Source organism: Podarcis melisellensis, assembly GCF_964234715.1.
Source record: "Podarcis melisellensis genome assembly, chromosome: 5".
Classification (NCBI taxonomy): Eukaryota; Metazoa; Chordata; class Lepidosauria; order Squamata; family Lacertidae; genus Podarcis; species Podarcis melisellensis.
The window spans coordinates 68,894,299-68,908,905 of NC_138537.1; the positions used below are offsets into that span (position 1 = coordinate 68,894,299).

Below are 14,607 nucleotides of genomic sequence, written 5' to 3' on the forward strand. Positions count from 1 at the left end.
TCGCTCTTGAGATGTGCCAAAATGGGACTCTGGTTTTCAGGAACGCTTTCTGCAATAGGGAGTGACAATGAAGAGCGTAGAAATGTTCACCAATTTTGCAAGACTCCCCTATCAGGAATGGAAGGACAGTGGCAGGTGGAAAAGCATTGGCCTCATTTCATTGTTCGGTTTCCTAGCCCTGTGACATCTCACGTGCCACGTGAGTCCTGATCGGTTGGAATTGGTTAAGAAGGAAATGTCCCACGATTTGCTGCTGCTGTGGTGTCAAAGAGGGAGAATGCAATGTGCTGGAGGAGGCTGGGGAATATTTCCATAATATGAAACATACCGAAGCTGCTGAAAGATCATTCAATGAACACATAGGAAAAGCAGTGATATGTACATTGTACATTGTCTTTTGTTGGCTCTGGGGGTGCCAATTCTTGAAATAAATTGTTGGTTCCTGGGGAGGGTCAGGCCCAGCATTTGTGTATGTGTGTGTGTGTGTGTGTGTATGGATAGGAATGCTTACCACAAAAGCTGTTTCCACCTAAAGTTGACCTGCCCACATTCTGATGTTTCCTTGGCAGGGTCACACTGACCTGTGATTCAGTATGTACTTATGTAGAGCTGGATCCAATTTGAAAATGAATGCCATCATTAAAATTAAGTTCTGCTTAGTTGTTGGGGTGGATTAATGAGGCATACAGTGCGATGGTTATGTAAAGTAGGGTAGTAATGGAAGCTGTCTAAGATGCAAACTTCAGGAAGTAGAGTTTCCTTCCCTTATGCCTATGGACTAATAAAGACACTTGTAATAGAGTGGGTGAAACCGGGGAGGGGGGCAGGGTGGATTATCAAGCGTGTAATCCGAAATAACAAAGACTAACTGTGCTTAATTTTTGGTCGTACTGGGTGGAATTCAATGTGGTGCTAAGGAGGTTGTTCCTACAGCGCAAGCATTTCGCCTCCCTCCACACATTGTTCTGGGGGGGGGCGTTCTCACAAGCCCCTAGAGTGGATTTTTTTTTGGGGGTGCACAAGGGGGGAAAGCCCTGTTGTGTTAGCAGGGGAGCCCTCATGCTGGCTTCTGCTAGCAGAACAGGGTAGTTTAATACAGCTCAGTGTATTCAAAATAAGACCTACCCTGTCTTGAATGAGTGGGGGAAGATATTTACTTCCATCTGCTGGCCATGCAGATGCTGGATATTTGGTAAGCCAGAGAATAAGGTATGGTTGCCCTGGGCGCAAAATTCTAGGGGCACAAAATTTCAACATGTGGTGCTTCCTCAATTCAGCTGCATGCTTCCGTCGCTGGGGTCCATTGAAAACAGCTCTCCATGCGAACCAGGAAGTGACCTCTCCATACAACAGAACAACTCTTCTTTGCTTATCTCTGTGGCTGCGATCTCCTGGGTGACGTGGACGTTATTAGGCAGTTGAATGCACATGTGTACCTCCCTCCTACCCACGTTGCGCAGCCCCAGGCACTAGCAACCCATGATAGGCCACTGCCCCCAACCCCTGACCTTTTATATGGAGACCCATCAGACATGCAGTTCTGCACCAAATGCTGCTTCTGAACATTTAGACTGGCTTTGTGTGTACAGTGGTACCTCGGGTTACATATGCTTCAGGTTACATACGCTTCAGGTTACAGACTCCGCTAACCCAGAAATAGTACCTCAGGTTAAGAACTTTGCTTCAGGATGAGAACAGAAATCGTGCAGCGGCGGCAGGAGGCCCCATTAGCTAAAGTGGTGCTTCAGGTTAATAACAGTTTCAGGTTAAGAACGGACCTCCGGAACGAATTAAGTACGTAACCAGAAGTACCACTATACACAGAACGCTTCAGGGTTTTTATCTTACTGTGTAACGTTGAGAAAACCCGCGTCAGCCTAGAGGCTGGACTCCAGTCATATGCTCATCACCTCCAAGCCAACTAAAATGTTTGAGACCCAACTTTACCAAGATAGCTGGCAGGGAGGTGCTGAGGTTGGCAGGGTCTACTGAAGCATTTGCCTACTAGCCTCCCGTGCTGGGGGCTGCCAGGAGCTTCTGCCAAGCCAGTCTCTCTTTGGCTTGGCGCTGGCTCCCAACTCCAGAGCTGCTCAGCTGATGAGATTCCAGCGGAGAAACGTGCTTGGCTGAAAAGGCTGGTGCCAGGCCCATTGGGAGAAGAGAAAATAAGGGGGATTAGGCTCCTGTATGGGATCATTTTGGGACATTTCGCAGCCATGTCTGCACCTTTAGCCCTCCTCCAAAGGAGGGAGAAATAAGACAATAGAACAGCTTTTAATCCCCCCCCCCCCAGTTTGCTGTTGTTGCTTGTCTTCTGAACAAGCTCTGTTATGTTGACAGTGTGGTGACTTCTTAGGCTTTCTCCCTTTGCCATTGACATATGCAGTAGAAGAAGCTATAGACCAGGGTTTCCCAAACTTGGGTCGCCAGCCATTTTTGGACTACAATTCCCATCATCCCAGACCACTGGTCCTGCTAGCTAGGGATGATGGGCGTTGTAGTCCAACAGCAGCTGGAGACCCAAGTTTGGGACACTTCACTATAGACACTATAGACCTTGTGATGTGGGAGTAGGCCTCATTGAACTGTGTGATGCTTGTTCCTGAGAAGGCTGTGTAGGGGATCACACTGGTAGTGCATTACCCTGTTTGTTTTTAAATTGCTTTTTTCTGCAGCAACAGCAAAAAAAGAATCTGTGATATACAATTAAAAATGCTAGAACTAAAAACAAACTAACTGAAATGAACATTTGACTAATAAGATAATTGAAAGCACATCAGAATTTCACTATATCTAGTTAAAAATGCTTAACCCCCCTTTTTAAAAAAGAACTACTGCAAGATGTGTCATTTAAATATGATTTTTGGGAGCCTAATGACATAGGAAGAGCCACTGCTGGTGCAGACCAAAGGCCCATCTAGTCCACATCCTATTGTCACAGTGAAGAAACTCACAAGCAGAACTGGAGTTCAATAACAATTCTCACTCCTTGCAATTCCCATAAACTAATGTAGAAGCGGGTTGCCTGTTCCAATAGTGGAGGTAAAATAGACTAGAGGCCAATGATTGTCACTGAATTTTGCCAATCCTCTTTTAAAGCCATGCATGTTCATAGCTCTGAACTGAATTTTCTTTCCTGGACAGCACAGCAAAAAGTGTTCACAAGCCCATGACCTCAATACTCCCTTTCATTCTTGCAGATACATAATTTTTAAAAGGTTTACATGTGGTTTTGTTTCTCAGGGTGGCTTGAACAGTGGGGTCAGTGTGAGCCCTTTCCCTGGAAGTAATTATTATTCCTAGCCCAGGAGAGGGGAGTGCAAATGAGACAGGTCTTCACAAGAATACTTTGGTGCTTGCAAAGGTTAGAGGTTGTGTGTGTGTGTGTTGTTTTCTAAAAGTATGATTCTAGGTTCAGGACCAACATTGCGTTGGTCCACTCATTAGCAGAGGCCCTGTGCCACCTGCAGTTCGGTGACCTTAATCTGTTCAAAGGCAGCGTTATAACATGGAAAAATAGATTGCCCAGTAGGGAGCAGATCATTAGAATCAATTGTCTAGACTGTTTTTTCAGTCATCCCAGGAAGCTGACAAGTGTGTAACATGCAACCTGCACTCTGTGTTCCATGTAAAGGTCATAAGAAAGGGTTGCTTGGTCCTTTCTTGCAGAAATGCAAAGGAGCAGGCAATGTCGAGGCAACAAATCATATGCACACTTACTTCGGCTTAAATCCCATTGAGATTAGTAAAGAATTTAGGTACTTCCGTGTAAGCACGTGTAGGATCAAACTGCATCAGGTCCCAGAAAGTGTTCAACCAGATCAGGACACTGCTCGCTATCCTTATGCACTTTTACTTAGAAGTCATTTGTACCAGGACGCGGGTGGCGCTGTGGGTTAAACCACAGAGCCTAGGACTTGCCGATCAGAAGGTCGGCGGTTCGAATCCCCACGACGGGGTGAGCTCCCGTTGCTCGGTCCCTGCTCCTGCCAACCTAGCAGTTGGAAAGCACCTCAAAGTGCAAGTAGATAAATAGGTACTGCTCCGGCGGGAAGGTAAACGGCATTTCCGTGTGCTGCTCTGGTTTGCCATTAGTCATGCTGGCCACATGACCCGGAAGCTGTACGCCAGCTCCCTTGGTCAATAAAGCGAGATGAGCACCGCAACCCCAGAGTTGGTCACAACTGGACCTAATGGTCTGGGGTCCCTTTACCTTTACCTTTTACATTTGTACTAGTCAATGGAGACAGTGTCGAGATGTAGTAAGGAAAACCCAGAAAGAGCCATGTTGAGGCCAAGGCCCATCTGGTCCATCATTCTGTTCTCACAGTGGCCAACCAGATGCCTCTGGAAAGTCTACAAATAGGGCATGAGGGTAATGGCAACTCTCCCTGTTTGTGATACCCAGCAGCCAGTGTTCAGGGGTGTGCTGCCTTGGACAGTGGAGGTGGAACATACCCACCATGGTTAGTAGCCATTGATAGTCTTATCTGATTTGTCTATTCCTCTTTTGTGGCCATCTTGTGAAAGCAGCTTCTGTAGTTTAAGCATGTGATGTGAAGTACTGCTTTCTTTTGTCTCCTGAATCTTCCCGCATGCATGGATGTCCTGTGGAGGTCCTAAAAGAGATCAAGGGAGATCTGGTCTCTCTCTCCCCCTCCACTCTAGGGTGCACTCCTTTTTGATTTGCAAACAGTGAAGGGAGGCGGGGATCTAGGGTTGCCATATTTTGAAGAGCAAAAAAGAGGATGCTAGGATGACTCTTATTTTAAATACCCCTGCTATATGTAGGCTATAGAAGCTTTGATATATTGTTGAGAGGGGTCTGGCAGGAGAAGAGAAGAGGAAAGCAAGTCTTCAACCACCAGTTGTGCCTATGTCTCATCCAGAAAGTATAGCCAGAGATATTTTGGCAAGTTTAAAAAATCCACCCAGACAGAAATTTCACCCCTGAAAAAGAGGACGTGTCCTGGAAAAAGAGGAGACATGGCAACCCTGGGGAGCTATTCCTTGTTCCCGCTTACTGCAGTTTGGAGCTCTAGTGCTGCTTTGGATGGGTAAACTATTGAAAGGCGGGGAGGTTTTGGAGATGGTGGTAGGTGATAGGCCTATATTGAGCTCTCTTCATTGAGGCTAGCACAGTATAGAAACCAGTTTGCACACGTTTATAACTGTAAAAAATAGAAGAAGGGAAACTGATGGTCATATAAGGCATTCTGAGCTCACCCTAGCTGCAGTACGTTTATGGTACCAATATTCCTTCTTGTGTGTATAGTCTAGACTGACTTTTGCCAATCTGTTACCGTGCTGGCTGGGGCTGGTGCAAGCTGCAGCCAAAACATCTGGAAGGTGGCAGATGGGTGAAGGCTAGTTTAATATAATTGCATTCCACCTGTACTACATAAACCTCCACTGCCCAGCTGTTTACCCCAGGCAAAGCTCGCTGAGCATTTAATATTCACGTAAGTGATTTTACAGTGCATTCCTATGAACTGCTGCCTGCTTGACGTGCAAAATTACTTTATTGCTGCACAGTCAATGTGAGAGCACTGCAGCGACTCTTCCAACTCTCTGGCAGTGCAGGCAAATCACCCATTGTTCTCAGGCCTTATTTCCCAGTGTGGACAGCCTGGCATGTATTGGCAGCTCTGCGGCAACAAATTAACTCAGGACTAGAGGCCACCAAATATGGTAACATGGCCGGTGTTAGTTTCGAATTCCCAAAGCGTTTGTTGGCTTAATAGGGACAAAAATGTTTCTTGAAAAAATAGTCTGGATTGTTGCAGAGCTTCAAAGGATACCGCTGATGTGTGTTACAAAAGAGCTTTTTCATAGCCAACAGCTGAAGAAAAAAGTGGGTGGTGATTAGGGAAAGTCAGTGACCGCTAGGTCAATATTAACATCCTTGCCAAAATCTTGTCAGTCTGCAGTGTGTGATTTGATTTCCTTTTGATTGTCCAAAGCCTTAATCAGGTGGAGTTTCAGAATAAAACTGATGGGCAGCCTCAATGCAGATTTACTGGAAGCGCAAGACTTATTTCAGAGTAAAGACATCTGGTATCGCAAGGATTTCGTGCAGCAGCTCCTTGGGCTGGGGGTATTCACCATTGTGATGTTCTGCATTTCTAAGGCAGGTTCTTCCTGAAGCATTCAAAATGTAGCATGTGAACTGAAATCAGAACTGTGATTAACCAAAACCAGGGAGGCATTTGAAGATGGAGGGATTGACAGGGGCTCTCTGCCAAGTTGCACGTTAAGAAGACTAGCTGGAAAATTTAGCTGCAAATCCAGCAAAATTTGTAATGTCACAAATGAGGAAAGTTCACACAATCACCAGGAGTTATTACTGTAATAGCACCAGAACTACTGTTGTTATTAATGTCACTCTAGAGTGCATAATAGCACCTTTGATGGCACATATTGGTGTCTTGAAACGATGTTTATGTTACCAGCTATGCCCCACATGCCATTTCTACTATTCTGGATATTTGCTTGCATTTACGGACCCCAACAGAAATTCACTGCTGTCTTGGCTTGTGATTTGTTGTGTTTTGTCTCTAATGGAAATAGGCACAAATGCCCAGTGCTATAGTGTTTAATACAGCAAGAAAATCACAACACTGTTACTCCTTTATCAGCAAGAGAAACAAATAGACTCTTAGTGGTGTCCAGCCTGGCAAATAGTATAAATTGCATGATCACTGAAGTCCTGCATTTTCGCTCCAGAACTTGGAAGGTTCCAGGATATGTCAATGGTACTGGCTGAATACATAGGGCCAAACATGGCTTTCAAACTGACACCACCAATACACGCTTCCTTATTTTTCATTTGCCGTTTTCTTCCATGGCTCTCCAGGCAGGCCTGATTCGTACAGACAGCGGCGAGTTTTTTATTGAGCCCTTGGAGCGAGGACAGTGGGAGAAAGAAAAGAATGGGAGAGCTCATGTGGTCTACCGTAGGTCTACTGTCAAACAGAGAGCAGAAGCATACAAGGACCATCATAATGAAGGTAAGTCTTCCTGTTGAGATGGATGCACATTTCCAGCATCGTGTTCATGGTTCCCACACATCCATTTCCAGATAGATTTGACACAGAGGCACTATCTGCTTCCGTAACAGTTCCAGGACAGAAAAAACATTATGCCTGAAGAGGGACTCTTGCCAAGATGGTGTTTGAAGTGGTGTCCATTCCCCCCCCCCCCACTTCTCCACAAGAAGCAGATTTTATCTTGATTTTATCCCTTACTGGGAAAACACACATTCTCTCTTTCTTATATGGAGACTCTGTTTCTCCCTCTTAAGCCTTCCAGATGCTTTGGGAGACCCAGAAAGGCAACCACTAACTCTATGTTCATATTATCTGCTCTTTGCTTTGCATATTTTCTGTTTTTATGGGTTGTGAATCGTAGCTCAAATACAATGGAACCTCAGTTTTTTAACGTAATCCATTCCGGAAGTCCGGTCAACTTGGGAAACATTTGAAAACCAAGGATCAAAGGGCGGTCTGCAAATTTACAGAGAAAATTGAGAAAAATACAGTGGTAGCTCAGTGGAAGCCGTTCCGTTGAAAAAAGAAGCACTTAATTCTGGGTTGCCGGCGTTCGGCTTCCAAAATGTTCAGCAGCCGAGATGTTCAAAAGCCGATGTTTGACTGTACTGCTGTCTTTGCTGCTGTTGGATTTTTTTTTTATGATTATAGTCTTGTTTATTTATTGAGGATTTCTATTTTTAAACTTTTTTATTGTATGCTATTTTTGTATTGGGGGGATGAATCAATCAATCAATCAATCAATCAATATACATGCTTACATATAGAAAGCAAAAAAGGCATAGCTTCTTCTCCTTTTAAGAGCTTCAGGGCCTGGCATCTCTGAGCAGGTACAGTTTTCCCCAGGGCTGACACACTGTGATGGGAGAAGCTTCCTTCTTTCCGGGAGGACAAAGAGAAACACAGATTGCCTCTGTCAGTCACCAAGACGTTGTTGCACATACACAGAAGAGATTTATTTTTGTGTGTGACAAAAATGCTCCAGAATTCTGCAACCATAAAATCCCAACATATGCAACTCGTATTCTTAAGCACTCCCTCTGGGTGGAGAGAGGTCTAGGGAAAGTACTGGTCTAGCATTCTTTTGCATGAGAGAGTACTGGAGATTTACTTTGTCTAACAACTGGTTTTTATTTACAAATATGCAAGCAGAACATAGTAAAAGCTGACAGCACAACTGCTAATCCTGCCCCAGGTACCCCAACCAGCAGCATGGACCCCTGTACCCCTTCCATCTGCTATAGCCAAGCTCAAAGCTCTCAGGTCTTTCCACTTCTTTCTGTGTCCAGATTCAGAATGCAAAACTGCTGTTAGCTGTTTCTCTGCCCTTTCAAAACTGACAATGGTTGAATTCTGTAAGCTAAGGCCATCAAAGAACATAAATTCCAGTATACATGGCAGGGCAATACCTATCCTTTAGGCCAACCAAAATGCCACAAAATAGTGTTCAAGATTTGACATTTTGGTTGACCTAATAAATAGTGTGGCCCTACTATGTATTTTGGATTTTTTTTTAATGGGCCAGCATGGCTACCTTTTCCCTGTTTAAGGAGCATTCAGGCTTTCTGATCCAATTCTTGGTCCCCAACAGGCAGTACCGTATTTTTCGCTCTATAAGATGCACCCGACCATAAGATGCACCTAGTTTTTGGAGGAGGAAAACAATAAAAAAAAAAATTCTGAATCCCAGAAGCCAGAACAGCAAGAGGGATTTCTGTGCAGCAGTCTTTTTAGGAGGGAAAAAGTGCATCTTATAGAGCAAAAAATGTGGTACTTTAGACACAGATTATAGTGATAGCTCGACTCACAGCAATTAAGATCGACCAACTGCATATATGTTTCAGTACTGCATATATGTTACATTACTGCATATATGTTTCAGTGTGAAGGTAACTTGCATGCTTTGGCTTGTGGTGTATGTTTTTCGAGGTTGTTTTGTTTTTTTGCAGAATAATAGATTTTAGAGACCAGAATAACTTCTGAAATTTGACAATTGTGCCAGCAATAGCTTTTTAACCCCTTTGTCTTTGCTCTCAACTTTCCTAGTTCCAGGCTTTAGCCTAGGTCAGCTCCCAAACACACTGAACCTAATTGAAGAGCAGGTTGGCGAAGCAGATCGGAAGAGGCGCCACGCCAAGAAAGACGACTACAACATAGAGATTCTGCTGGCCGTGGACGATTCTGTTGTACGATTCCATGGGAAGGAACACGTCCAGAATTACGTCCTCACCCTCATGAACATAGTGAGGCTCTCTGCTGTTTTATTTTAACTGTTACAGATGGGGACTGGAAGGGAGGGCTGCATATCCACTAGTCACCTGAGTGTGGGTATCTGCTGTTTGCATCGGATGACGTAGTTTCACTGTGTGAGTGCACATATGTACCCTAGAAGTCTGCGAGGCCGTAATGGTGCATATTGTGAAACCTTCATGTCTTATAATGGCATTTGATGTTGTGTTCGAAGGTTTGGGGCCTACCCAAGCGAAGGATAGTTGGATTGGCTCAATGGACATTTCCCTGTCAGATTCCATGGGCTGGGTGGGCGGGAAAGTGGCTGTGGAAGCAGGGAGTTGCTCAGATTCTCTACTAAGGAAATCATGACTCTTGATCAAAAGGTCTGATCAACAGTAGTAACCAACCGTCAGATCCTTCTGGCACTCCAGTTACTGTTTTCGTGGGTGAAAGCTTTCAGATGATGTGAAGCCCCATTTAAAACTCTGGCTATATATAATGAAATTTGTCGGAAGTGACCAGCTAAAAGATGTTTTGCTTGCAGTTTTACCAGAGGTCAGACTTCAGCAAATACCAGAGCAGCTTTGGAGTTATTTCAAAAGAAGTGGTTCCCTTTTTGGAGCAGAGGTTCTATCCGAGCATCAACAATGACAACAGATGTCATCGTGCTGCTAGGATGGATGCTTTTAATTAATGTTTTCCAGAGAGATGAACTCCATGCCCTATTAGGGACCTGAGCATTCACCTTGGCTTGCCCCTCAGATTTATCCGACATTTTATACGCCAGCTGTGTTTTAGAACTACAGTACTCTGCATAAACGATGTGCTTCTACATGTGCAGAATGGTTTGTTTGCTATTGGTTCATCGATTATTATTATTATTATTAGTCGATTTATTAGTTGCTTGCCCTCCAAGTGACTTACAACCATTTTAAGGGTACAAAGCGCAGCATAAAAAGAACAATACATTGTGTTAAAAATCATCCGAGAACTCGTAAAACAGACCCAGTAAAACAATAGCAAAAAAACAGGAAAAACCATCAGAATATTAAAATCGTAACTTTGTCACATGGCAAAACGTAAATGCAAAGACGTCTCGTCTCCCTATAACCTTGATGTTTTAACGCTCCCCTTTCAAGTGCACCAATTTGCTCCTTAAACGAACCCAAGTTGTAGAGAAGCGAAGGGGTTTCCGCCACTCCCTGACCCTTCGCTTGCCCCTCCTGCGGAACTGGGTGTCATGCATGATGTCATTTCCCCCCAGCTTCTAGGGGACGGCATGAGAAGCTTGAAATTGTCAGGTTTAATCAAAAGCTTCATTTTCAACCCCATTTCATGGTTTATACTCAGCAGGGGACGCTTTTCACTCTGTGAATATTCAGGATGCTGGGTTGGGGGGGCGGCGGGGGGCGGGGAGGAGTGGAAGAGAGGCAGCTGCCTTTTCAGATGGAAAAAGGCCTATTGGAGAGCTTAATGAGATAGAAGAAAAGATCGGTAAAAAGGAGAAAACATGACCTCTGTGGGTAAGATGCAAAACGAAGAGCTTGCTAAAGCATTATTTCCTTCGCCAGCCTCCAGGCAGACCCTTTTTCTCTCCTTCCTCTTTGTCCCTTCTTTTAGTTCTGACACTTTCTTTTCGCACCCTTGTCAAGTCTCCAGGCACTTGGTGAGCAACACCCACCATTTAAGGGCCTCGCCTGCTAGTTATCCATCATTGCTGGTGACCTTTGAGAGGCTTCTCTTTAGACTGGACTCCCACCGCGCCACCATGCCATTCGGGGGGGCCTCTCACTTCAAAAGGTGTTTTGGCCTAGACCGCTTCCCAAGCAGTAGTCCCCCACCCCACACGCAATTTGACAAGTCTCGCTCTATTCTCAGTACTGTTACAATATTCCCCAAATGTGGCTGAGGTGGAATAAAATTAAACGGATGCAAGCAAACTCCCCAGGGAGTAAGGGAACTATTTGTTTTCAATAAGTCTTGTGGGTTTCTAGCTGCCTTTTGCCTGCAACCTTATGTACATCGCTGGGAGATATTTGTGGTTAAGCAGTCTATAAATCTTTCTAAATAAGTGGGAAGCCAACTTCCTTCTATTTTTTAAATGCAACACAACTGAGAACCAGATTCTAACAGCCAACAACCATCTTAACCTCAAGGAGTTGCTTCTTCCCACACTTTTCTAGGAGGTCTCCCTGCTCCAAATATTAAAGGAACATAGGAAGATCAGCTGCCTTATACTGAGGCAGCCCATTGGCCCATCTAGCTCAGTACTGTGCATATTGATTGGTAGAAGGGTTCTCATAGTAATCTATCCCAGCTCTATTTGGAGATTTTGGGAATAGAACATAGAATGTTTTGCACGCACAGTATGTGCTCTTATCTCTGAGCGAAGGCCCTTCCCTAATAATACTTCTGTGTATTCTTTCCCACAGCTTCAAGTTTCTTCCTTTGTTTGATACAGTTAGATCAGCTGGCAGAGGGGCAGGTTGGTGAGTGGCAACCAGGGTGTGAACCTCCTTATCTGAAGGAGGTATTCTTTGCTGTGATAAGAATGCAGGAAACCTTTGTTTTAATGGGTGTTTGGAACAGTGAGCCCGAATTAATGGGGTGTTAAACCAACTGCTGATGGTTTGTGACTTGTTTTATTACTGCTTTTAGCTGCTGTGTTGTTGGATATTTTGCATTTTTAGTTGCCAGTAGAGAGGGAGCCTTATCATTTGGTCTTTTACGAGGCTTGTGGGATGGAAAATTCTCGTGCGCTTTGGATACTTTAAATTGTCCTGCAAATGCTGAAGTCTGGTGTGCAGAGGAAGAAACCATTGCAGGAAGGAGACTTTGACGTGTGGAGTGGAAGATGGGAGGACGCCGCAGGTTAGCTCTACTCAGAAGCAGCCTGTTTCCTTCTTAAATCGGAAATAGGTTAGAGGAATGCACAGCTGAGCAGAATGCCCCCGTGCTTTTGTGGGGTGGGTGACCCGGGGGAGCAAGTTCAGAGTTCATCAGAAAGGAATACAAAAGGGAGCCATGCCAGCAGCTATAAATCACAGCCTGACCAAGACCACACAAATGAACACTAATCCTGTTAGTTCAAGGCAAGGCTGAAGAGGGAGAGCCTTGGCGAAGCTCTTGTCAGATTGTAAGAAGAAAGGATTTGATGAACTGGTAGCTTGGGTGAGTAGAGAGACCACAGTGTTAATGGAGAGAGAGAGCAAGGCAGGGCTTAAGGGAGAAGTCTTTTGACAGGTTTGAGATACAATACACTGTGTATTATTTTAGCCCTCAAGGGCTAAATCCTGCATGGGATATACTCTTATATAGGGCTGCCTTGAATGGAATTGAGCTGTTTTCCTCAACTATAAACGCCCTGAGATTTTAAAGAGCTTATTTCAGTTGTTTGTAAGATGTATCCTAATTGCGTTTTCTTAATGGAAAACGGAAGTTCCCTATATTGAAACAGTTCTATCAACATAGGGATGAAGTGTGTCTTTTGCCCATGAGCTGTTTATGTGGAAATGAAGTCTATATTTAGGACAGGATGATGACTGGATATTCGTGTACATCTGTGTTGCCATGGATTCATTTTCCTCTTATTATTGTAAACAATATTTGTTTCTTTAGCAGCTTAGGCTGTCAATGAATCATTTAAGTTCAAGCTGTTGTGATGATATAATATAAAAAGTTGGCTTTAAAAATAAAGTGTATTCCTGTTAGCGCAGTTTTAAGACTGCAATACTGTACACACCTACTGTTGAACATAGTAGAGCTTACTCCTGAGTAAACAAGCGCAGGACTGCACTGTAAGAAATGTAAACCAAGTAAACGTTCAGATATATTGAACTTTATGAAAACAATTTAAAGTGCCTTGTGCTGTTTGCAACATAAACATTACACTGGTTGCACAGATTTCCCCAAAAAACATTTTGTTCAGTTTTTGGGATTTCCCTAGAATTCTATCTCTGGTCTGTGACTGTAATAAATTGATTCGTTCATTCATCTTTCTAGAATTCTGAAGATCCAAGCATTCTTTTATGAAGAATAACAACACAAAGGAAGTTTCTAGGCTTCATGAATGCAGTGATACACAACAAGACTGAGCACACAAAATATCAAATGGCCGAATATGTGAGGCCATGGACAGTATGTGCATGTGTGTTAATTGCTTTTAAAAGCCAGCCTTATAAAAAGGTGTGGAGTCTAAAAATTGAATTCCTGGGCACCCTATATGGGATATGAATCTGGTGAATGTGCATAGAAGGTAAGGAAAGCCAGAAGACGAGTGAGATTCTCTAGCCACATGAACATTCAGGTTCTTTAGGATTCTAACTCAAACCTGAAAGCAACTCATATGCACAGCCTTAGCATGTGTTGGAACAGAGTGGGTAGAAATTTGTGGGAGCTCTGCATTCTTTGGCTACAAAGCCCAAGGGGCGGAGTAAGAGGTGCACTTTTGCGGTAGAACAACTGCTTTGCATGCAGAAGACCTACCATGTTCTTCAGGTAGCGTTGGGATTGTCCCTTGTCTGAAATCCCGGAAAATTGCTGCCCATTGGTGTAGACAGTACTGAGCTGGCTGGACGCAATGGTTTTACTTGGTGTAAGGTAGATTCCCCATGTTCCCTGGACATTTTTGTTCATCTGTTGTGTTAATGGAGTGGTTCTCAAAGACAGTGGAGGCAAGTGTGGCGGGAAGATTCAAGGACAACCAAAGAAACATTTAAACATTCCAGTGTAATGTAGTATAGTATAGTGCCAAAGTATTTTTTTAATTTTATTTGCAAAATATGGATAGATATCTTCTCGAAATGAGAGCAAGAGGGAATGATTCATATTCTTGTGTAGCTCTGCATTGTTTTACAGTTTACTTTCTGGATGTCCCATGATCATATTATAAAGTAGTTGTGTTCATGTGTTAACAAATGAAGCACTGACAGGAGTTGTTTCTTTTTGTTTTCCAATTTTGTACTCCTTGTCGATAAAAGATTAGGTGTGACATGAGCAAATTTTTATTCTGAAAGTGTGGCCCAGGGGGAAAAGTTTGAGAACCACTGCGTTCATAGAAAGTGCAAAAGATTCCTAATCTGCAGTCTTGCAGTGCTGCTTTTGTTATTGATGGTTGCTTCCATGTCCCAATGGTTACTCTTCTCCTTGCTGGTATAAATAATAATAATAATAATAATAATAATAATAATAATAATAATAATTTATTTATACCCCACCCATCTGACTGGGTTTTCCCAGCCATTCTGGGCAGCTCCCAACAGAATATTAAAATCACGATAAAACACAAAACATTAAAAACTTCCCTAAACAGGGCTGCCTTCTGATG

At 43.6% G+C, this 14,607-nt stretch overlaps 1 protein-coding gene across 5 annotated transcripts in view; it reads left to right on the forward strand.

Moving 5' to 3' along the window:
* The window catches only part of ADAMTS14 (ADAM metallopeptidase with thrombospondin type 1 motif 14), an 83,193-nt gene that overhangs the window by 12,362 nt on the left and 56,224 nt on the right, over positions 1 to 14,607 (forward strand). For all 5 annotated transcript variants that reach the window (XR_014168730.1, XR_014168731.1, XM_081913071.1 and 2 more), the window contains exons 3-4: positions 6,857 to 7,010; positions 9,096 to 9,292. Coding sequence is in view for 3 of the 5 variants with exons in the window: in XM_081913071.1 (XP_081769197.1) it covers positions 6,857 to 7,010; positions 9,096 to 9,292 (351 nt within the window). In the remaining 2 variants the exon portion in view is untranslated. The remainder of the gene's footprint in view (positions 1 to 6,856; positions 7,011 to 9,095; positions 9,293 to 14,607) is intronic.